This window comes from Pimephales promelas, chromosome 10, assembly GCF_988280905.1.
Source record: "Pimephales promelas chromosome 10, fPimPro1.hap1.1, whole genome shotgun sequence".
NCBI lineage: Eukaryota > Metazoa > Chordata > Actinopteri > Cypriniformes > Leuciscidae > Pimephales > Pimephales promelas.
This window is the reverse complement of record NC_142778.1, coordinates 19876926-19902259: the sequence shown is the minus strand read 5'-3', so window position 1 is coordinate 19902259 and position 25334 is coordinate 19876926. Positions and strand designations below refer to the sequence as shown.

The following is a 25334-nucleotide window of genomic DNA, read 5'->3' as shown; positions in this document are numbered from 1 at the left end:
GGTGTGACCTCCCTTTAACTGCACCGCCAAAATACGGATTGATATTCTGACTCAATTACACCTGAAACAAAATAAACGTGAACATTTACAGATCCATTAGCTAAACTGAACTCAGCACAGGAAGAGTTCAGAAACACTTAAACAGTTTTCAACAGAAGCACACATGGTTTCCAAAACAGACATTTGAGTTGACCAGATTTTGCCAAGTAAGACATGTTCCTATAAACATATTTGGTTGATCCTGAAACAACATTCCTGTACGGAAATTTAGTCCTAACCCTAAACCTAACCCTACCCATAATTTATCCCTAATATAACAGGAAAATTATTGATTTTGGGGGAGATAAACCAATTATGGCATACTAATAGTCTGCCACAATAACAATAAACTGGGTTAAGATCATTTATTTTAACATTAAAGTTAGTTTTTATCATTTTGATAACATTATGGGATACTTTTAATCAACAATTAAGAAACATTAGATGAACATCCAACAAAATGATAAAAAAAACTCACAATCGATGTATAAATAATGTTTTTTGTGCTAGCGTTTTGAGAACATTATTAAAGACCAGATAACTGTGAACAAACATTACATTAACATTAAGTTTGTATGTATGCCAACATTTATTTTAGTAGTTTTAATGCCAATCGTATGGTAGTGTTTTCAATATTTTGCCAATTTAATAGTTTGCTTCAGTATTTACACATTTGCTGTGGCTGGATTTAAATGGTCCAGTCTATTTAAGGTAGCTCGGCCTTTGCACAGACAGCCTTCTCATTCAAGGGCATTAAAGAATGGAACAAACTCCCACAGGCTCTAAAACTCACTTTTGACCTGATGGATTTTTCTCGCAATATAAGGAAAGTGCTATTGAACAACCAGTTGTGCCAGCATAGATAATTATGTATGTAAATATGACTTTTTAGTGAGGTTTTAATTGAGGTTTTATTGATGGTTGAAATGGAGAATGGATGAATGAATTACAGTAATTGTTTGTTGTGTTTGAGTGACTAATTATTACATTTTATATTGTATATTTTGTATTGTAATTCACCTGCTCGGGGACTGCAGATGGAAACTAGCTTAAGCTAAATCTGGTGCAAAGCATCTTTAATTAATGTTTTTTTTTGCACATTTTCCCTGTTGAAATAAATAAATAAATAAATAAATAAATAAATGTGTGTGCCTCCACGTTCCCTTTTTTAATTTACAATATACAGTATCTAATGAGTCGGCGAAAGTCGCCGTCATTTATTTTCTGACATAAATAACCCTTTCATTTTTAAACACAAAAATCTCAAACAACAAATCTGATCTGTGTTCTGAGAAACATGTTTCATGCAACACTGATAATGGGTAACAAACAAAACAAACAAACAAACAAACAATATGTAATTGTTTTGTTTACATTACACAATACGTGTCTGAAATCCTAATATTCAATATTTTGTAATTCCTCAGATTTTAAGTCCTGATTTTTTTTCCTAGTGGTTTTAATGTGTACAAGGATTTAAGTGACTTTGTGTTTGTAAAATCAGAACACTGATCCATTCCCTCTCTGGACCTTCAGCTTGAGGTTAGTCCAGCCGAAAACGGGACCACCTGGGTGCTAGGATGAGGTGCACTAGGGGATGCACAAGGCCTTCTTAGACAACCCGATCTCATGAGAATTCGTACGAATTTTACCAGGTGGCTAATTCATAACAATTCGTACGACCTCACTCGTACGAATTTGTACGTTTTTGCTAAATCGTACATATTTTACGAATTGGCCAATTCGTATGAATTCATACGAATGACCTACCCCTGACCCCGCCCCTAAACCTACCCATCACGTGGGTTTGGACAAATCATACGAATTCGTACGAGTGAGGTCGTATGAATTACGAATTGATCGTGAGATAGCGTAGCCTTGGACCATTTTGAGACCCACTCAGGAACTAAAGTTCACTCGGGCCCACTCTGAAATCTGTCTAAAAATGATGGATCTAAATTTCACTTCACAGGTCCGAAGCATAAAAACAGTTTACACCTGAGTAAAGGGGAAAATATAATAAAGCGAGAATTCGGCAAGAACCTGTCGCTCTATAAATTGTCTTGATTGGCTGTAGAATTCTCTCGATGAATGTCGCCCCATTAAAACATTGATATTTAAAGTTTATGGACATTGCAATCTGCTCAAATGATGGTAACACTGATTGCTCACCCATGACACACCTTGCGGCTCTATGAGGACAGCAGATGTGTGTATTAATTAAAACATTTAGCTGTGGCCTCATGCGCTTGATGCCCATCCACAGCAGTGGTTGACTTTGCACAACACTCTCTTAACTGACACTCTGAGTGCCATTATGTCAGGTGCTGTGCTACACTTATTAATGAAATGGGTCTCTTGGCATACCCTGTGATTTAAACTGCCAACTGGAATCCCATTCAATCTCAGGGACTGTTGTGAAGCGAAAACAGCAATTTCACACAAAAATGCATATCTCAGTTGGTTGGTCATGGATGGTTGCACTGCGGGCACTGTAGTCTTTCAGCAAAATTCTTATAGAAGGTTTTTGAAGAAATGTCATGGAACTTTTTACATATACGAGCTATAACCAGGGTTGCACATAACTTTTCTAGTCTGGTTCTCAAGGGAGCACCTGGAGATAATGCTTTGTACTCACATGTTACATGGCACATTTTTTCTACAAGCTGTCGTGTCACCTTTCTCCTGAATGCTGTCCTCATGTCTTATTCTTTTCTCAAACATGGTACACGGATATTAGGCTGCTGTCATGGATATTAGGCTGCTGTCACTTTAAGACTGCATGTGTAACTGGTCTCTTTTCTGCGTTGTGTTTTTCATTCACGTGGGAAGAACAGGACAGGACTCAGCAGTTTCAGCGATCTTTTATTCTGATGCACAAATAAAATGTAATCAGCCTCTTAGTGAGAATCGCCCTCTCTAGCTCTATAAAACAAATGTGATGTACACTTGTCACACGTGCTCTCATTTCACATTTAGGCCCAGATGTTAAAACATCACTTAATCGGGACAAAATTACGGAAATAGCCACACAGATAAGTAAAATAACATTATACACAGGAATTAGATTGAAAATTTAGACATAAAAGCAACAATTAAGATTACGATTAAAGATGATTATCAGGAGCCTAAAATAACCTCACCTCTCACTGCATCACCAGTGCAAAGAGGAAGAGGAGGAGACAGAACAGGAAATTATATTGACTCATGACATCACATCAATTAAAGGGAAAGACACTCGACTTCACTTAGGCAGTAATATCAGGTATATGTCAACAAACAATTTTGTGGGAATTCTAATAAACTATAAATACATTTAACAGTACACTTTATGTACCTGTTACACTTGCACGAACTAAACATACTGACACACATCCTGTTTGTTTCTCAACTGTTCACTTTTAAAGGGACATTGTGTAGGAATAAATAACTATAATGTTCATCTGTCTATAATAAAGTACACAACCAAACAAGGAAAAAAAAAATACTATAGACCTTATGTAGCCCAGCCCCTTTTCAGCATTGCACTCGTTGTCTTTTGACTTCCGGTCTGTATTTTCACAGCGATCTTGCATAGGTATGAATGAACTGCTCGTAATAAAAAAATTCCCAGTCGACATTTGTTAAGACATCTGCTCTACAATGCTTATGATAAACATTAACGCTCATGATAACTATTGTTAACTCTACAATAAGTAAATCCACTTCACCAGCTAATTACTCCTCGACAGCGATGATATAGAGATATACAGAGCGACCGCAAAAACGGAAGTTCAAAGACAATATTCTAAAAATGACGGCGCCCACGTTTCTCTGGTGCATAAGGTCTACAAGACTACAACATTGCCTTACCTGTCGAGAAGAAAGCAGGAATTTAGCATCTCTTTTGAAATCTTTCTCCTGCATTAGCTCTATCCACCTGGAAAAAGCTATCCCGACATTAACTCGTGTTTTTTGTCTCTGGTTCCTTTTATGATCTATTTTGGACTTTTCTGGCAACAAGGATTTGAAATGCAGCGTTTTAAACTTGCCGGGGCAGTGAAGCGCCTCTCACTGCTCTGCTCCTCCGTTTCTGCTGCTTTCAGTTACGTCACGCTGGCTTTGAACGAAAACGCGTTGTGGAAATGCGTTGGCCTAGTATTTTATGTCCCTCTCTGCAATTATAGTTTTTCAAGATGGCGGAACTACATGAAAGACTCTGTGGAAAATTGGCAGAGGTGTTTGTACACCATTGAGGACATATGTATGAATAAAAATACAGTCCAGTTTCTGGTCTCATTGACTTCCATATTTTTTTTTTTCCTACTATGGAAGTCAATGAGACCAGAAACTGTCTGGTTACTGACATTCTTCAAAATATCAGAAAATTGGCTTAATGGATTTGAAAATGGTAAAACTCAACTGTTTAACTCTAGGGGAGTGGTAAAATGAGCCTATTTCCAAGAAAGTGGAGTATCCCTTTAAACTTAGCAGTTTGTGAATCACATGCGTGCTGAACCAGGGGGCGTGGTCTGTAAGGACCACGGATCAACTGCAATTTGTTGCACCCTAATAATTAATGAACACAATTATCATAATGATTTCAATCTTACCAGAGACGGAGAAAAATCCTACTCCAGTAAGTAGTTCCTGTCCCCAAAAATGTTGGTACTCCCTCCATGTTTTCTAGTGCATAATTTATTTATACCACGCATTCGCACCGGCTATGTGCACCCCTGGCAATAATGTTTATTATATTTATATAATTATATGTTAATAATTATATATATATATATATATATATCGTATAATTATATTTATTATATTTTTATTTTTATTATTTTTATTCAACATTTTTTACATATTTTATAAAAATACAAAAACAATAAATATAAAATCAAAATATTATATAATTAAATTTTCAAGAAATTTGAATTTACAGTAAAAAATAGACTGCTGTGGTTGCCAGATTCTCCTTAAAAATACTGTGACAATGTTTCCAGCTTTATAGGATGCTTTATAAATGTATATTTTATTATGTAATATGATTTTAACATAGGCCTACCTACTTTACTTTAACTTAATATGTACAGACAGCCACCAGTGCTACAATAGAAAGCCACATGATGAATCAGAGTTCATTGTAAGCAGCCTGTTCATTAAAAAAAAAAAAAAAAAAATTAATTGTAAGAAAATATCAATACTATAGACGTGCAGAGGGTCATAAACACAAAGACAAAATGGCATCAGTGTATAGGCTGCCCGCTGATGTTCTTAAATCATCCTGTTACGACTGATAGGAGTGTGAAAACACTTCAGACGATTCAGTACATGCAGGAAACTGAACAAATCATTCAAACTGATTTGCAAACCGATTTAGATGGTCCTGCCAACTTTTTTGATTATTTGAACAGAATCTTAACGGACTTTTAAAAAAATGATTGAATAATTTTCAAGAGCAAGACCAAGCCTTGTGAATAGAGGGAATGCGCGTGACGTCACCGTCGGCCGGAGTTCCTGCAGTTCCTCACAGTGAGTGGCAAAAAGACTGAGCGGCTGTATATGTGTTCAGCGTGAATGCCGCAAAAAACAAACACAACACACAAATAAAGTGGGAAAGAGCTTTGCGATTGACTGTAGGCCTACAACTAGATTTGACAAAACATCCGAGGTATATTTGTACAGACTGCTATGGAAAGAGGAGCAATTGGATCGCTGTAATTCACAGAAACAACTGGACTCCAGTCAGCCAAAGGTGGATTTGCAGTTATCATTTTGTGTCAATATGCTGAATTTAGCAACACAGTCTCATGAAGATGCATATCTATACCACGAGTGTCATTTCTCGTGGCATTTATACGCCAAAAGTGTTTTTTTCGTTTATATGGTACGCACTAAAAAACCCTGGGTTAGGTTTAGGGGGAAGGGGGGTGGGGAGTTCGTGCGTATTATACGCAAAAAAGTGCGTATCATATGTACGCGAAAATCGCGTGCCAAATACACGCAAAAACTGTTTTTGGCGTATAAATGCCACGAGAAATGACATTCGTGCCATAGACACGAACTTTCATGAGATCGGGCTAGAATTTAGCTGGAAAACCATACCCATATATTTTGTATTGTTATATTCATTATCAGTTCATCAATTAAATATTTATCATTGCATATTCTGCTTTATTGGATGTTTTTTAATAAAAAAAAAAAGTTTTTTTTATTAGAAAAAGTTTTAGGGCTGGACGATATGATGATATATATAGGCTATATATAACACTGATATAAGTGATCACCCGGATTTAGACCTACCTATATTATATTTATATAAAGCGTTCACAGGCAAATTTGCTTTACGTTTAGGTTTTGGTTTATTTCCCCGGTGTCGAAATCAGGCAAACATAAATGTCAGGCAACACGATTCCCGGCTGCATGTCAATATCCATGGATCGCTGGATCTTTAGTAAGTTGCAAGGAACACTATTGAGTCCAACATTTAGTTTAAATTGATAAAATTGTTCGATTTAGTCACAGTTTTCCCCTATTAAATCCAGTCACATGTGGTAGATCCGGCATGACACAACACTAAAGTTATGCAATAAACATTAACTAAATAACTGATATTGTAACACAATGTGTTTTTTTTTTTGTTTGTTTGTTTGTTTTTTTTACTTTAAATTGTATAAACATTTTACACAGTGTTGCTCTCTCCAAAATATTGAATGTTTTTGGTTAGGCTACAGCATCATTTTTTTGGTTAGGCTACAACATAATTTTTTTTTAAGAGTAGCAATGTGGAAAGTTGTTCTTTTGGACATTAAAAAAACGATTTTAAATAATTACAGATCCAAATCCCTAATCTTGTAATATGTAGTTGAAAGCTGCTGTTCATCGTTGTGTTTAAAACTCACAATGTCTTATTTAGTGTACATTTATCTTTTAAAGTGTTCATCCTAATCGAGATTGTCTATTCAATTAATGTTGTGCTACATAAATGCTTAAATTTCAATTATATTATCTGATTATATTAAATTACAAATGTAGCCAAACTATTGTTTCAATAGCTAAAAGCATGATTCTTAGTCTGGAATGGAGATTAACACTGTGGGGCATCAATGAAGAAATTATAGCAGAACCAACTCTGTAAATGAGTAACATCTGGTTTGAAATGTAAAGGTTCACACAGTGCTGCGTCTAAAAGAAATAACCTGACTGTGATCGCATTCATCTGGCCTCAGGAGACTGTCAAAGACATAGAGTTTTCCAAATCAGCACTTGCCAAGGCAAAATCGAAACTAAAAGCGGATAAAATCACAACAAAATGAATGTGGAGGGTCAAACAGAGAGGGCACATCTATACAATGTTTTATGTTTGAGACTTAACTTATACTTATAAATAACACCCTTTGAAAATCTATTGATTTCAATGTCAAATGCCTTCATTTTGGAATGACAATGTTATAAACTGGCTAAATTGTTTGTGTATAAAGTGACAAAAATATCTTATTTCAAATAAGAATTATGACAAATATTATATTCTAATATTACAATATAATCGGGACATCAATCAATTTATGCTTAGAAATGTGCATCCTTTGTGTTCCTGCTATTTTTCAGAACCTCAAACTGTTTGTGCAAAATTGAAATTAAAAGTCAAAGAAGTCAAAAAACCCATTCCACATAAGTGTACATTCGCAGTCTCACCCCAAGACATCACATAACTGACTTTTTGGGACGTCTTTTGACCATACGTCAAAATCCGCCTTTTTAGGGCCCCTTTAAACGTTGGTAGATGAGGTTATCGGATCCTAACTCTACCCCAGACCTAAACCTACCCCTAAACCTACCCCGTCACCTAACTGACGTTAAAGGTAAAGCGTCAGTTGTATGACGGCCCGGGATCGTCATCTACCGACGTTTAAGGTAACACAGTCTCATCCCAAAAAGTCATATAACTGACGTTTTGGGACGTCTTTTGACCATACGTCAATATCCGCCTTTTTAGGGCCCCCTTAAACGTCGCTAGATGGCGATCCCGGGCCGTCATACAACTGACGCTTTACCTTTAACGTCAGTTAGGTGACGGGTTAGGTTTAGGGTTAGGTTTGGGTCTGGGGTAGAGTTAGGATCCCTTAACTCTTTCCCCGCCAGCGTTTTTAAAAAAAGTTGCCAGCCACCGCCAGGGTTTTTGACGATTTTCGCTAAATTTGAATGCCCCCGCTGAATATTTTCTTCCATGAATATATGAAGATGATATATATAAAAATAAAGATCTGAGCCTCTGCTTTTAGGCAAAAAAAACGTTTTTATTTTATCTTCATCTGTTCTTTTTTTATTGCCTCTTGAACAGAGGTAGGTTTTGTCAAAAACACAACATTTTGGACAAAAAACTGAGAAAAAGGTATTTTTTATCAAACAAGTGCATTTAAAAGCAGAATACATTCAGATGTTGTTTCCTTCATATATAAAACTTTCCAAAATAAATTAAAAACATAAAATAAATGTAAAATATATCAAATTTCCCAGGATGTAAGGGAAATGTAACTTTTGCAATAAAACTTCTGCCTCTGCCTCTCTGTGTTCTACCTGTGAATAATGAATAATTGGAATTACAATAAACAGGCCTAGACACACACACACACACACACACACACACACACACAAATACATATTACAATGTGGTAAATGTGCACAAAGAGAGAAATAATTTGACAATTACACCTTCATATTTAGACAGCCACACATAAATGCATGCACACACACATACATATTATAGTGTCATAATATTATACGATCTATTTGCGGCACGTCCATGGCTAGAACTTTCTGTGACAACATGTGCATCTCTCTCACTGACTACTTCGTCCCGATCAGATTCAGAATTATCAAATAAAGAGTGATCGGACTCCGAGTCCATTAACCTCCAGTACTTCAGCCATATACCTCTGCATTGTCTGTCTGATACATTCTCACTACTCCACTGTTTGAGACGATTGCAATCTGTTTCTCTGATCAAAGAGTTGCGCAATCATTCAGGACATGCGCGCGGGTCTTCCTTACCGTATACCACCTAAAACACGGATACCCGGAAAATTCCGTGTTTGGCGCAGATGCGTTTTTTCATTAAACACGGAAAATTCCGTGTTTGGCGGGGAAAGAGTTAACCTCATCTACCGACGTTTAAGGGGGCCCTAAAAAGGCGAATATTGACGTATGGTCAAAAGACGTCCCAAAACGTCAGTTATATGACGTCTTGGGATGAGACCGGGTTGTTTAAGGGGGCCCTAAAAAGGCCGATATTGACGTATGGTCAAAAGACGTCCCAAGACGTCAGTTATATGACTTCTTGGGATGAGACTGTGTTAGTACATTAAACACATATGTTCTGATTGCCTGTCCGGCAGCATTTTTGCATCAATTTCTATTTGTCATTGCAAACTACAAATCAGCATGCGAGCAACACAGGTGACTCAAGGACACACAATGCATTTTAAACATTGTTTACCTACACATTCATACAGGAATGAAAGTCAAATCAGACAGAATAGTTTTGAGTTAGACTGAACAAAAATGCACACATACACACCTGTCATAACCGGTGTGAACTGAAGCATAAACAGCTGCAATTACCAGGTGCCGGCCCCCTCTGCCCCCTGTCGGCAGTGGCCAGCCGTAATTGGCGTGCGAGTGAAGGGAAAATTGTGTGGACGCGCCGCGGTGTCACCGGGTGTCACGTGGTGAAATGACTCGTGAGCAACTGCTCAGATGGCCTGTTATTGGGCCTGTCAGCAATTTAGTGTTGCTTTAAGTCTGACAATACAATATTGTGTGTGTGTGTGTGTATGTGTTGAAATAAACGGACATAAATAACATTTGTATTAGCTTCATTGCTATCAAATTTGCATATTGGAAAACTGGTTGTCTTGTAGCTTTATTTGACTAAATGTCTTTCTAAAAACCAAGCTTCATTAGAAGTTTTTTTGTTTTTTTTTTGTTTTTTTTTAGGAAACTTTGGGGACAATTTTATTTATTTATTCTATAAATCATATTTGGACATGTCACCTTTTTACTGTGAGACAATATAATGCAATGTTATTTTTTAATATTATTTCAACAAATTAACTGTTAACCCTTGTGCGAAACATTTGAAGCTTGGTAGCACGGACTCAAGTTCTGTCTCATTTTAAAGAAGACCCCTTGGCAGACTATTGTCAAAGTAAAAAAAAAAGTTTAAAAAGTGAAACTTCCTCTTTGGTACATATTTTATTTTAGATAGTTGCCAAGGCAACATTTAAAATTTTCATTTTGCACTAAACAACCCGATCCACTTTTCCATGTTGACGAGCATTAAAATGAGAAAAAAATAATGTAACAAAAAGAAATCATAAGACATTTAAAATAGATAAAAATGTGCGATTAATCGCGAGTTAACTATGACATTAATGCGATTAATCGCGATTAAATATTTTAATCGTTTGACAGCACTAATATGTATATATATATATATATATATATATATATTAGGTTTTTTTTTCTCTTTAATTCCAAGTGAAAACCTCACACCAACTGCCCAACAGTAGGAACCTCTGAGAAAGAATAAGTTTGAGTATTCTGCTTATTTCAATGTTTTGTCCCCAGTCCATGTTTTCTCGAATGAATTCTAGCATGTAGATAAAGCAAACACTTAGAATCACATGTTGATGCTTTGATGTCACTTGAGTGTATGGCTCATCTTTCATGTTGTCTTTTTGTTGTCCTTTTTTTTTTTTAACATGAGTACTTTAACAAACAGGCTTTGTTTGGAGGGTTGGCAAAATCAAGACAACATTCTCTTGTCTGTATTTGATTTGTCTGAATCAGATTGATTGTTTTAATGCACCTGAATTTTGACTGATGTCTGGTTTGCCTGCATGCAGTAAAGAAACAAAAGGTTCAGAGATTAAAGGAAACATAATCATAAAATCAGCCATTCAAATAAGTCACAGCCTTCCTGAGTTTTAAATCACTTTATTACAAATCTTTCTTCATGCTACAGATGTGTGATTATTTCATATGTATCTTAATGGACAGCAACTACAAAAGAAATGTTGCTATTTTCCTTGTTAAAAAAAAAAAAAAAAACAGAATAAAGGACCGCTGGATAAACACCTTTCACATAATAGAAAACCCAAATAATTACAGTCTCAGTCACACAATGGCTCCATCCTTTTTCACACTTGGATAAAAAAAGTTCTGAATTATCATTGTTTTTAGGCTAGTGTCTAAATATCGAAGGCACACCCTGAACGCCCCTCTCCCCGCAGCGCCCATGTTTCTAGCTCGCGATGATTGCCAATTAGAGCAGAAATCAATTTATAGTCTCCATTGCTTAATTGATATCATTATGTTTACCCTAGAATGAATAATCGAATATTGTATCATTACATCAAAATGAAGTCGTGCATGAAGCGGGCCCGGCAGGTAGCCGCCGCTGAGAGGTTTCTCGTTAAAAAGAAGTGATTGCTGATAATTAAGGGTTATCATTATATTTCCACTTCCCCAAATGCCGGCATTAGACATTCAGCTTCCAAGTTCAGCCTAAAAAACAACAACAACTTTTCAACATGAGATCCAAATCAAAACGACATCAATGTATCTTCCAGAACAAAGCATTTATTTTAGAAGAAATCATGTCAGATTTGAAATATCTACCACAAAAAGCTCTTAGCGGGAAATGTTAAATACATTACTAGTTGACTGAACACTCATAAATAAACAGAAATAATCATGCGCGTCTTGGCTTAAACCCGTCTCCTTAGACTTGCGTCCATGTCTAAGTTGTCCAGGTGATTGTGAAACCCTTTTCGATGGTGTGAGATTGTGGTGTTGCGTCAATCACCAACTCCTGATTCTGAAGGAGAGAAAGAGAGGGTTGTTTGAACAGAAAAAATAGCACAAAGAAGTTTGTGATGCAACTTTTTTAGATGAAACGAAAGCTAAAACGAACACACATGGTCAAGTGTTACCGCACAAATTCTCTTTAGGAGCTTAAACTCGTGTGTGATTGCAGGCTCGTTCCGTCAATGACCTCATAATGGCATGATGAAGAAAAATAAATGGTGTTTCGAGAGAATCGTTGGAAAACGCCACCTCTGATCTGACATGCGCTGCTGAGGGCAAACGCACGCATGGAGACAGATGGAGCTGCCTCGCCTCTTTCAGACTTATTATGCAGTCGGGAAATACTAAGAAAGATAAATGATTTGGTGTGGGCTGGAACACTAGTTATTCAGATTCACATGCGCACAGTTTCTTTGTCATTTCCCCCCCTTCGATTCTTCTCATGGCTGGTATAAATCTCAGTCTCTGGAGCTCATGCCTGCATTCTTATTAATAGAAACAGTCGATGCGCACACAACTTTTAAAAGGCATCTCTTTTTCTTTTTTTGTCTGAATGTAAACTCTCTTTTTCATCAAGCTCACTGCACAGGGTGAAGATATAGAGGACTAGGAGAGACACTTACAAAATACAAGGAGGAATCAAGCTGAATGCATTCAAATGTTTAGCTTTTCAAATATTCTTAGATATTTTAATGATTCTCACGACTGTAATAAAACATGTTTTTTCTTAGCACATTCTTAGCATAATTTAAAGGCGGCAAACACATACTTCCATGATGCATAAAAAATCATGAATAATAAATCATTTGAAATATTATTAAAAAAAATATATAAAATGAAATATAAAAATAAAAAATTACTGTGATAATATACATATATATTTTTTCTCAGCATCATAAAGGCAGCAAACACACTTCCACAATGCATTATAATCATGTATATTACAAATAATTTGAAATATTATAAAATTATTATAAACAAAATAAATAGTTAAATTGTCGTGAAAATTATATCACTAATGCATATTAAAATTAAAATTTTCTTTAAAAATGTACAAATTATTTGTACATTTTTTTTTTTAAATGTACAAAATATTTTTAATATTTTTAAAATGAAATATCATTTTGTTTTTCTTTGTATTGATTTTGGGGTGAAATAAGTGTAATGAAACTAATATATCTTGAAATATTAAATATATATATATATATATATATATATATTGGTCAAAATTCACCCCAAAATCAATAAAAAAAAAAATAAAAAAATGAAAGTATAATAGAAAGTATATATATATACGTATATATATATATATATATATATATATATATATTAAACATAATATACTTTCATTTTTTTTTTTTTTTGATTTTGGGGTGAATTTTGACCAATTATGAAAGTAAATTTCAAAATGAAAACCAATCACTTTATAATTTGGCAAATTCAAAATAAAAATATTTACATGTATTAAATAATTATTAAATGTAATTTGTATACTTAAGTTACAGTTTACATTTTTAAACATTGTGATATATTTAAATTTTGATGGTAACACTTTACAATAAGGTTTATTAGATAATGTATTAACTAACATTAACTAACTGCAATACATTTGTTACTGTATTTGTTAAACATGGTTAATGTTAGTTAATAAAAATAAAGCTGTTCATTGTTTGTTCATGTTAGTTTAAAGTCCTTTTACTAATGTGAACAAGATTTTTAATAAAAGTATTCATAAATGTTGAAATTAACATGAACAAATATTAATAAATGCTGTATAAGTGCAGGTCATTATTAGTTCATGTAACTAATGAACCTTATTGTAAAGTGTTACCATTTTTATTTTTAAATGACTAAAACGGAATAAAAATGAAATAGATATTTTTAATGAGCACTTCTTGTCCTCCTAATTGTATCAGTGATTCTGACAATATCAATGGATAAAGTATATATTTGAATGAAGAATCTCACCTCGGGATGGTAATTAAAGGCCAAGTTGGCATCAGGCTTCCCAGAAACACTCATGGTAACCTTAATGACGCGCGTTGTTACACCCCACACCTTCACATTACCCAGGGTTAACCTGTCAACCTCGGCCAAACCATCAGTGGTAATCGAGTTATTAAGAACACCCTATAAATATAAACACACACAGCTGTTACACAAGATACACACACATGCATATTTAAACTAAGAGCAAAAATGCTATTGCAAATGATAATTGCTGAAAGTAAAACATCTGGATACATTATATTAATGCATATTTGTAGGGGAAGTCTACTTAATTATCACAAATAATCGCAAAAACTCAAAAATATGACCCGTTTCTTGAGATTCACTCATTAAGATCTGACTAGAACAGAATGAAAAACAACAGCCAATTGTGTTGTTTTAGTATTAATGTAACATCTGTGCCGAACTAGCTGAGTTTGACCTTGTTTTTACAAACAGTTTTCAACTCCAGAGGGCCTTGTTTTTTTTTGTTTTTTTTTTTTGTTTTTTTTCACCGTTCAAATAATCTCCCCACATAAGACATCAAACCCACAGGAAGTCCATAGAGCTCTGACCTGGGCCAAGGGGCCTTGAGCTGTGCTACAGCATGAAATAGTTTTGGATCTGGATTTTGTTTCCAAATTCAGAGTGGCCACAGATGTTTGGCTTCAAGTGAGATGGACAATCTTGAAGTCCCTATAGGTTTTTAATGGCAACTGTGCATGACCACAATCCAAATAAATCTGAAAGAACTGCACATATAGTGTTCTTTAAAACATATGAACATACCGAAGACACTTGGAAATTTGTCAAGAGGTAACGCTTGTTCTGAACAGTATCTGTAAGGAAAAAGAAGGGGCCATTTTAAAAACACTGTGATAAAATGATTATGATTTTAGAAAAAAAAAAATACACAAACTTATGTTTAAAGATACAGTACATTACATCCGTGTAATGCTGATGAGACCTTTTAAAATAAAATGTTACCAGTAATAGTATTTACTATGTGGAAAAGGTTATAAATCTATCATAGGTTAATAAGAAACACATGCATCTACTATACCAACATTTGCAAATCTCCCAACAACATATCTATATTTTGAAATGAACACCTGGGGAAAGCAAAACACCTACTTGCACTCCTTTTCTCTCAAATTATGATTATAAGGACAGATTCTAATTGAATAAAAACTTACATTTGAGCAGTTCCTATCACACTATTATGTTATGATCAAAATGCTTTGTGCATGATTTGATATATGCGTCACAACAACCACTGAACTGAATGCGTTTTTAGAGCCACTCACTGGACTTTTCACTTTGAAGCGAAACGGTGCAAGAAGCAACATAATATCATTTTGTAGAAATGTTGAGTCTGGGTTGAATAAAGCATTCATGGAACTAGAATTATCAAGCTAAATCAAAACTATTTAATTCCACATGATTCCCATCTCCCCCAATATCCCCAAACACAACCAAACATAACCCACCAATCCCCTCTCCATCATCCCAGAACAGGGATCCTTGTGCTGAACCTGCATCATCGAGAGCAACAAGCAAACCCAGAGGATTCTTACGACTACAAGAAAAAACACAAAACAAAATTGTGAACACAACATTCACTTTACGACATGAACACCCACATTTACATATTAACACTTATTCAGTGTTCAGAATCTTGGTCATCTTGTTAAACAACAGTCTGAAAAATAATAAATAATATAATAATAAAATAATAAAAATAAAATAAAATAAAAATTACCGTGAAGCTTATAGGAACATGGCCCAATTATACATTAAACAGCTCTTAATGACATTCATGTTACGACATGAACACCCACATTTACATATTAACACTTAATCAGTGTTCAGAATCTTGGTCATCTTGTTAAACAACAGTCTGAAAAATAATAAATAATATAATAATAAAATAATAAAAATTAAATTAAATTAAAAAATACTATGAAGCTTATAGGAACATGGCTTCTTCACCTGTAGTGTGTGTTATTCTCTGGTTTCTGCCAGGGCAGAATATAGCCACCTCTAATGTGCAGGTTAATTTTATCTAATGGTGTATCCATATCCACAAACTGTCCTCGCACTCCAACAGATTTTCCCTGGATGATAAATCAAGCAGATCCCAAGAAGAGACCCAGGATATATGCAGGAGAAAGAACCACAAGTTGAAATTGTTTGGAAGCCAGTTGCATTGTGACTGGTTGTTTAATTCACATGCTAACTAAATCTTGCTAATAAAGATTTACATGCTTGCTAATAAAATGTTCACTTGCATGCTGATAGAATGCTTACCGTGTGATAATCGTACCAGTGGGCATCTGGCACGTAGCCCTTGACTACAGTGGCGCCCTTCACAAAACAAAATCAATGAGAACAAAATAATAAATAACAACATAAACAACACTAATTAGAACTGTCAATCTCTCTTTACTGATTAAATATAGTGCTATGTGACAGTGTGTGACCTGTGATTTGCTTATAGCCCGCATATAACGAAGGCGTTTTTGTGAGCATACCTTTTCCAAAGCAGGCGTGATTAGAAGGGCGGGACCCCAGAGGAACTGCCTGTCGATTTCCCATGTGTTTTCATCATTGACAAACCTACATTACAGAACACAGAGCTGAGAACATCATTTATACAACACAACGCATGCAGATCGCAATGGAAAAGCAGAAACAGTGAGGAAAAGAGAGGGAGGTTAAAAGAAAAACATGAGATGCAGAAAACAATAGAGCATAGAACATTCAGTCCAATAGTTCAGGCTTCTAAAAACGCAACATGACATCATCATGACTTTTGCGTAAACATATACGGCACTTTCGAGTCAGGTGGCGTGTTATCTCTGCGCATTTTGAGCTATCCGCGTGTATGCGTATATGTCTACGCCATTAACGTCCGCGTCATTCCGCGTGTCCGTACACGCAGTCAAATCTCCAGTCATAAATGCCATTAACCCCAGTGACGGTTAAGTTTAGGGATGGGGTTGAGGTAAGTCATACCTTTTTTTTACCTAGGATGGTAAGGGAACAGTCATAAATGCCATTAACCCCAGTGACGGTTAAGTTTAGGGATGGGGTTGAGGTAAGTCATATCTTTTTTTTTCCTAGGATGGTAAGGGAACAGTCATAAATGCCATTAACCCCAGTGACGGTTAGGTTTAGGGACGGGGTTGAGGTAAGTCATATATTTATATAACGTTAAGTCAACGGCGTTCATAAACACGCTGAAAGGCGATTATGCGTCTTGATAGCATGCCAAAAATGGAAATACGAATTGGCGTGTCATACACACGCTACTTCATGAGATCAGTCTGAAAAACGGAAGTGGAAGAGGAAGGTTACACAGGACAACAGGAAAGTAAAAAGTACTGATATCAAAGTAGGCTTAGAAATGCATTAGAAGGAACATAAGACCTGAGGTCTGGCCCGAGTTCTGATTAGTCATTCCTATGATTGAGATGTGCTTAATAGAGAGGGATGGATTAAAAATAGGGTCAGAAAGAAAATATGGGGTATAAGATATATTTGGAGGGGAACTGAGGAGAAAGGGATAATTCACACAAAAATGGCACTGTTAAATTTAACTTGTATTGCATGGAAAAATAATAGCATGAACATTCTGTTAAACAACATGGTTTTGAAGTAGTATGAGGGTCAGCAAATGGAAGACAAAATGATTTTCATTTTTGGGTGAACTACTCAGAAACATAAATACTGGTAAACACTTACTCATGCAGCATGGGTCTGACCACAGTTTTTCCGTGAACGTGAGCTTCATACATCAGTGTGTACAAATATGGCAGGAGGGTATAGCGAATATTCAGCACATCACGGGACATATTAGCAAACTCTGGGCCCCAGGCCACGGGATCCTGCCTCTGTGAAAGATTATACAAATCTTGTCAGATTAGAAATATCCGACACTACTTCTGAAGACAACGTGAATGGATTCTCCAGCAAACCTCATCATTACAGTGTTTGACAGGTTGCTAGAGCATAACTAAGTGACTGCCTGGGTGTTCTGGGTGCTTACAAGTGCATCCTAGTATTCTATTCTTCAATAAAGGTTATTTGTGGGCATCTATGATTCCATGCCAAACATTTAACGTTTAACGATTCTTTATAGTGGAAAAAGGTGCTTTAGATTATTAAAATGTTCTTCAAAAAAGTTCACTGAATTGCTCTTTAGGGAACCACAAATGGTTCTTCTATGGCATCAATTCAACAAAAACATTTTTGCAACCTTTCTGTCTTAAGAGTTTTTATTGGAATCTACATGTTTTTGCTCGTAATGTACTCGTCTTTTATACATTTTTTCCTCACAGGTTTTGTCTTAAAGAGCCCCTATCATGGATTTTTGAAAATGACTGTTCATATGGTGTGGAATATAGCTCTAAGGGAATGAAAACATCCTGCAAAGATTTATATCTGAAAGTGCACCGTATATAAAGTTATTGTCTTTCAAAAGTGAGAGTCGCCACTGAGTCTATGAAATGAATTGTTTTTGAAACGAGTCATTAGCTGGTTCGTAGTGGCGTAGATAGATACTGGCAGCGCCCAGTTACTGCACGCGCAGACAGAAGTGTAAACTTGAAGTCTACACATTCAAATACTTCATCATAGCATCATTTTGAGAAGATGCTGTGTTCTACAATGCAAAGATAGTTTAGCCACATTGTTTTCATTTACCAGGGACGAGCATGTGAACAATCGGTGGTTAGTGTTCATATTTGCAACGATACCACATAGCCCGATTGTGTTCTCATTTTAATGACGAATCAATCAAAAACATAAATGAATTCAAATGTGGATTCGCAAGCGGTTGTTCCTGAAGGAGGGCTCAGTAACTTACTTACCCAGTGTATATGGATCAGCTTCCTCCTATGAATCACAACCTGTAAGTATTATTAATAATTGTTGCTTTTATGGGTTTTGAACGGTTTTGTAGTGTCGGGCGCAAGGAGGGAAGGCGCATGTGTGTGTGTGTGTGTGTGTGTGTGTGTGGAAGTTACGCTCAGCGCAGCTTCTAGGTCTCCAATGTCAATTTTTTTTAAATATGTGAAATGTTTGTCGCTGTTATTGGAGTTGTCATAAAGAATAGAGCGTCTTGTAGTACTGCAGTGCTTTATCAATATGTTTATGCGCAGGGGCGGCTCGCCCATAGAGGGCGCTGGGGCGCCGCCCTCCCTCCGACCTGTTTGTCTGTTTTTTTAATATATATTATAATTTATCATTTTGAAAAATAATCTGTGTTAATTATATGCTAATAATGGTTTTACTTTTAAAAGTGTTTTGAACTCACCAGAATGATATTTGCATTCACTTTCGTTACTTTTATCATGTTGGTGTAGTAGTATAGCCAATAGGCTGTCTTCTCAGGGCGCCAGTTCGCTCAGCCCCACAGTGCTGGAATTTAAGCCAATGGTTCCCCGGTTGCTATGCAAAAAAGTTTATATTTCGCCAATCAGCGCCGTCAAATTTTATGGTTTGGGGGTGCTGAAAATATCGCCCACAGTATCAGATTAGGGGAGTGCACCGTGCACGCGCACCACAGGACATTTTTTTACCTCAGATGAGAGAAGAATGGCAGCGCCAGTGACGTCGAGTGGAAATAATGTAAAGTTAGTCGTGGGAATTGATCTCTCTGTCTCTGTCACTCACTCACTCACACACACATAAACACTGTTTCACACACATTTAATATTAAAATAGTTATAGGAATATTAATACCTGTGTGTTTGCTTTGTTTTTGATGTTTTTAAGTTCTGAGCTAGATTACTGTGTTTAATACTAGTTAAAATCAACTTTCTTCTCATACTTGGGTGTTACAATCAAGAATGTTGTCCCACCCTCTTTTTCAGAGCCTTTTCTCTCTCTCTTTCTCTAGTATCAACACATTGTTATCCATTATCCAATTGTCAAAAATATATAGTCTACAGCTGGGGATTGATTAAACTAGATTGTTGTATTACTTATTATTTTTTGTATTACCTATATTATAATTTATCAATATTATGCGTTTGCACTTTTTCTGTCAGCACACAGAGCATAATAAACATTCAACTTGTTCATTATCATTAACTGTCAAACTGTTATTATTATTATTGTATTATTTGACCATTGGTATTGACTGGTTTAAGTTATTGTATTGGTATAGGTAAGGGCATGGCCTAAGGCCTAAAATGCACCAGAATGCAGGAAATCACATCTACTAAATTCAAAATTTTCTGGGGGGAACACCCAGACCCCCCTCTTATTCAGCCCCCCCTACTATAATTTTCACCAGCCGCCACTGTTTATGCGTTATGCAAACAAACAATAACTGACTGGGTCTGTCATCTGACCAATCACCGCCGATTAGCGTCACGCAAAGGAGTTGCGTGACGCGAACCATTTGGGAGTCGTTGAGCAAATCAGTTCAAAATAAATGCATATTATAAGACAAATAAAGTGTTTTTTATCCTTGCATGCATGTTAAACTGTTTCTGGGAACTCCTAAAACAAAAATAGGAACATTTTCTTTCTTCAGCTGAACACAAAATAAGATATTTTGAAGAATATCAGAATAACCGAACATTTGAAAGACATTGACTTCCATGTTTTTTTTGTTTTTTTTGTTTCATCTATGGAAGTCAATGGGGTACATCAACTGTCTGGTTACTGACATTCTTCAAAATATATTATTCTGTTTTCAGCAGAAGAAAGAAATTCATACAGGTTTGAAACAACTTTAGGGTGAGTAAATTTTGAAGTAACCAATTCATTTCATATCAAATATTTGTTTTCTCTCTTTAATTCATTCATTTATGATCCAAACAAATCAAACTGGAACACCACCACATTTCCTACATTATTCATCATGAGACCATGGGAATAAATACTTTAGCCCAGAACTATATTTGCATGATCCAAATCTGTACAGCTGTGTCCTGTACACCACAGTGAGCAGCTGTGCCCGTGTGTGTGAGCATCTGACTCCACATACAGGCAGAATGTTAATTGTCTGCCAGACAGAGAATCAGTTTGCCCCCTCGGTGGCACAATGAGTGGTGTTAAGAGCGGTGGGTGTGATGTTAATGTGCTCACAGATATAAAGGTGAACCATATCTGATAATTATTTCTCAAGTACCACACGTTAACAGGTCTGACCGCCAATGCTTTCATGCTAACAGTTATCTCTTTACCCGCCATTAATGGAATTTTGCGCCATTTATTACGCAACATTTCCCCGACATTGACGGAATATGTACCGGTGTTGTAGTCTCCAGTAAAGGTGGAGCATAGGATTAGGATTAGCTGTGAGATTAGGATTAGGGGGATGGGGTTTGAATTAGCCACTCAGGTAAAGGCTTCATTTAAGGGGGTAATAATTTGGCTGGGAGTCGAAATTCGGCACAACAGTGGAAGTCCATGTTCTTACTAGGGGGCGCTATTACGCATCTTCTGAAATAATATAGAATCTCTGGATCTAAAAACAAGTGAAGAAGAAGCAAAACCATTGCTTATGCACATATAAGCTAACACGATTATCAAATATTTAAAAGCACATCAATCAAATTTGCCTAATGTCACCAAATGATTGAAACGTCGAACCCAAGAAGACGTATAGGACTATCCAAACGTAAAGGGTGTTAATATTAGACAATCTACTAGATGTACTATATTGTTCTGAATCCAATCCAGACAAAATCTGACAAAAACACAATTTCTTCTGCTTTTTGTTCAAAATGTTGCTTTACTTTTTTGATTGATTGATTCCTACATTCAAGTATTGTTTAAAAAAAAAAAGAATGGATAAAATGCTGGTGCTGGCTGGCAATCACATATATGATGGCGGGAAAGAGTTAAAACATGAATTACACACTTTAAGAAGTGAAAACACCACAGTTACTCTATGTTACCAAGGCTGTAAACTGCTGTTTGTGTCCTGCAAACGTCCTTTAAACAAGACACATTTACCTGATGTGCCAAACAGTGTGAGACTGCAACTGCTGCCTCTGGTTTTAAAGTTGGAACTGCTTCATGTTTTAGTAACAGTTTCTTGTTGAATCCGGTGTTGAATTCGTGGAGATTCTGGAAGCTGTCTTCCGTAAAATGCGCAGCACAGAGAACTAAATTACAATCGTCATTTTCAGGAACATAATCAAACATAAATTGTATCCATTGTTGACTAAGCATAGCATCCGTAGGAAGCCGGGGCACAGAAGAACTGACAGCTGAACATAACACACTCGACGAGCCGCAGAAATATTGCCATGCCCTTTTTTGCATTTTCTGGAGGGAGGGGTTGATCTAAATGTATGGGTTAGTGATGTCTAAAACCCAGCTGTAGTCCCAATCGAGTCGTTTTTGTAGGCATTAAACTTCCTGATTTTTAAAAGATGATATTTTTGCTTACATTGAACTTTCAGCGCTGCAACTTTGCAGATACTGTTCATGCACCATTACACACTATTTAAAATGAAAAAAGTGAAAATCGCAATCAACCCCCCCTTTAATATAAAAGTTAAAGGGGCACTTGGCAGCTCTAGTCATTTCTTCACTGATTTTCACTTTTGTTGTCACATGTTGTCTCATCGAGCTCCCCCTACAGCTGTGCAGTGGATATTTCACAACACTGTCATAAAAAAACTCAGGGTGGGTCTGTGTTGAAACGCTGCTGTCAATCAACAATCGTGGGAGGGGCGTCCAACCGTGTTATGTCACACGGTTGAACGGCTCGATTTGAGATGGAAAAAATATAAGGAGATTAAAACAAAAACACTAGATAGATAATTATATGATGGTTGTGTACAGGCACTGCCAACACACTTTTCAGTACAATCAACTTGAAAAAGTGCATATGACCCCTTTAAACAAAAACTAAAACCATAAAGAAATTTGTTACATTGATATAAAACAAATGTTCACTGAAATAAGTAACAAAATAATAAGATATACAATTTGTATTTTACATATATAAATATATATAATAATCTAAATTGATAAAAGTTCAATTATACGGAAATAACACTGTGTGGGACAACTAAATTTAATTTGTTCAAAACACCTAACAATTGTAAAATAATCATAGTGATGCTAGCCTTGGTAAACACACTGAATTCTTTAGCTTTTAATGTTCTTGCCCTTTTGACCTGTAGAATCTCTAGTATGTTCTCCTCTCTCCCGCACAGAGCGAAAACTCCTTCTCCTAATGTAATGGGAAAAGCTAATATCTCTGTGTTAATGTGTTTGAATGAACTAGACCTTACTCCTGTTAGAGCTAACTGCTGCTCGCAGACAAAAAAAGCTAAATTATTCCAAATGCACTGCCCTCTGACTCCATTAGCATGTGACATAGCTTGATGGAGAGACAGCCGAACTTGGAAGCCTTGGCAGGAGCCTAAGAATTATGACCCTCACTGCAAAAGCTGGACTATCTCTCTCTCTTTCTCTGGCAGCTGCCATCACAGGGAACATTTCCACAGGAAACTGACTTTGCAAGATATTAGGAGTACATAAGAGGGTATTTTCAACCTTCTTTTGCAATCTCTTCATCTGTTAACTCCCACCTCTTTTTTTTTTTTTTTTTTGCCTTATGTGGGATTCATGTTTGCTCCCATTTTGCTTTTTACTATTAGCCTGAGCAAACACTTCCTATTAAAACAGAACTTTTTTTAAATACCTATTAAGCTTTAGTTTACATTATTGCCACAAACAAATTTTGTTAACATCGGACAAATATTTGGTCATTAATATTAGTCATTTTCAAAGGGCGCATTAGTATGAGCCTTTAGATGGGTGCACAATGCAAGTATACTCCGCAGTCTGCTTATTACACACACACAGGGACGAACAGCAGGACACAAACATGCCAAATACTAAAAATAAAAGGAATAAAATGTAAAAGATTATTATTATTAGTTTGTACATGAAGATATGGTGAAATCCAGCTTGTCCATGGCATGAGGGCAACTGGCATTTAAAGGGAATGGTGGATGAGACTGATTGGTTTATTGCATGTTACGCCCAAAACTAACCCATTACTCATTAATGGTGCTTTTCCACTGCATGGTACGGTACGGTTCGGTATGGCACGCTTTGGCGCTTTTCCACTGTATGCTACGGTACGGTACGGGTTGCTTCGGCTCACTTTAAATGGTACCTGGTCTGTTGAGGTTCCAACCGTACCATACTGGTACTACAATGTGAGCATACCAGCAGTGGAAAAGCGCCATAAGAGAGTACAACCCTTCTAGACCACCCTTACCAAACATTTCCCATCGTTAAACTAGCAAAAGTGGATTCGGAAACTCCCCGAATGCACTTGTGCCGTGTGCTTAAGACCATGCACTTAGATCAAATAGTGCCTAAAGTTTCTAAAACTCCCTTTTTCATTTCATTAAGGGTGTATTCACACCAGGAAAGTCCGATAGTTCACTTGCTTTGGTCCGGACCAAATAAATTATTATTATTTTTTTTTTGGTACGGTTCGCTTTCACACTGCTCTTTTTGCAAGTGAACCAAAATTTGTAAACCAAACCACACGTGTGCTAAGGTCGTCCATTCATTGGACAAGGATTCTCAAGGGAAATCAGGAAGTGCAAAAAAGGCTCAGCATGGAGATATTTCCATATATTTCATACTGCAATATTTGTTCTTTTACTAATTTTGTGTTAATTCTGTACAAACGCAATATGAAGAAACTAATGAGTATTATATGATACAATGTCATCTATACGAAGTTGTAATTCGGATTTTGAGAAGACGACGAGTGTAACGTCTGAGTGGCTCTATAAACGCGGGGAAATACGACAACTCTCGTCTCTCGTGCATCTTTTCATTCGACCACCTTCTGTTTTTTTTTTTTTATCTCTGGGAAACATCTCAACTTTGGGTTACAAGTGGCACTGCACAGAAGACGGAGAAGGTATAAGTTTTCATTCATAGAGAGGGGCTATGTTCACTCGTTCAAATAATGAGATTCTTATTGTGTACTAACAAGTGCTGTCAATGTTAACGCTTGCGATTAAGTTTGTCCAGTTTAACGTAAATGAACGCATCATCATCCTTGTATTGTAACTATCCTTACATTAATAATAATAATAATTCATTACATTTATATAGAATTTTTCTCGGTACTCGCTGTAAGGGGGAAACTCGTCAACCACCACCAAAAGGTGGTGAACTGCAAATGCTTTATGAACTGCAAATGATATTTTTTTTGCATCTTTGCGCGATTAGACATTCACACACGACGCGCAGAAAGACGTGCAGAAAGACGCGCAATATTCTCTTTCGACGCAGTGCTTTCTTGCAATTGGGTCGGTTCATGTTCACACCGTAAACGAACCGTACCAGAGTTCGTTTGGAACCGTACCGAGACCACCTCTTCAGCTGGGTCTCGGTTCGGTTGTTTGGTCCGCACCCGAGTTCGGTTGCTGAATTCACACCTGCCC

The 25334-nt window shown here is 36.3% G+C and overlaps 1 protein-coding gene across 1 annotated transcript in view; it reads right to left on the bottom strand.

The window, feature by feature from the left end:
- Positions 1-11000: 11000 nt before the first annotated feature.
- si (sucrase-isomaltase) overlaps positions 11001-25334 on the bottom strand; it is a 73954-nt gene continuing 59620 nt past the window's right edge. Inside the window, exons 41-48 of the mRNA XM_039663701.2 lie at positions 17626-17774; positions 16413-16497; positions 16189-16245; positions 15871-15995; positions 15369-15457; positions 14668-14717; positions 13858-14019; positions 11001-11899 (exon numbers count right to left, since the gene is read on the bottom strand). Of these exons, the coding sequence (XP_039519635.2) occupies positions 11822-11899; positions 13858-14019; positions 14668-14717; positions 15369-15457; positions 15871-15995; positions 16189-16245; positions 16413-16497; positions 17626-17774 (795 nt within the window). The 3' untranslated portion in view covers positions 11001-11821. The remainder of the gene's footprint in view (positions 11900-13857; positions 14020-14667; positions 14718-15368; positions 15458-15870; positions 15996-16188; positions 16246-16412; positions 16498-17625; positions 17775-25334) is intronic.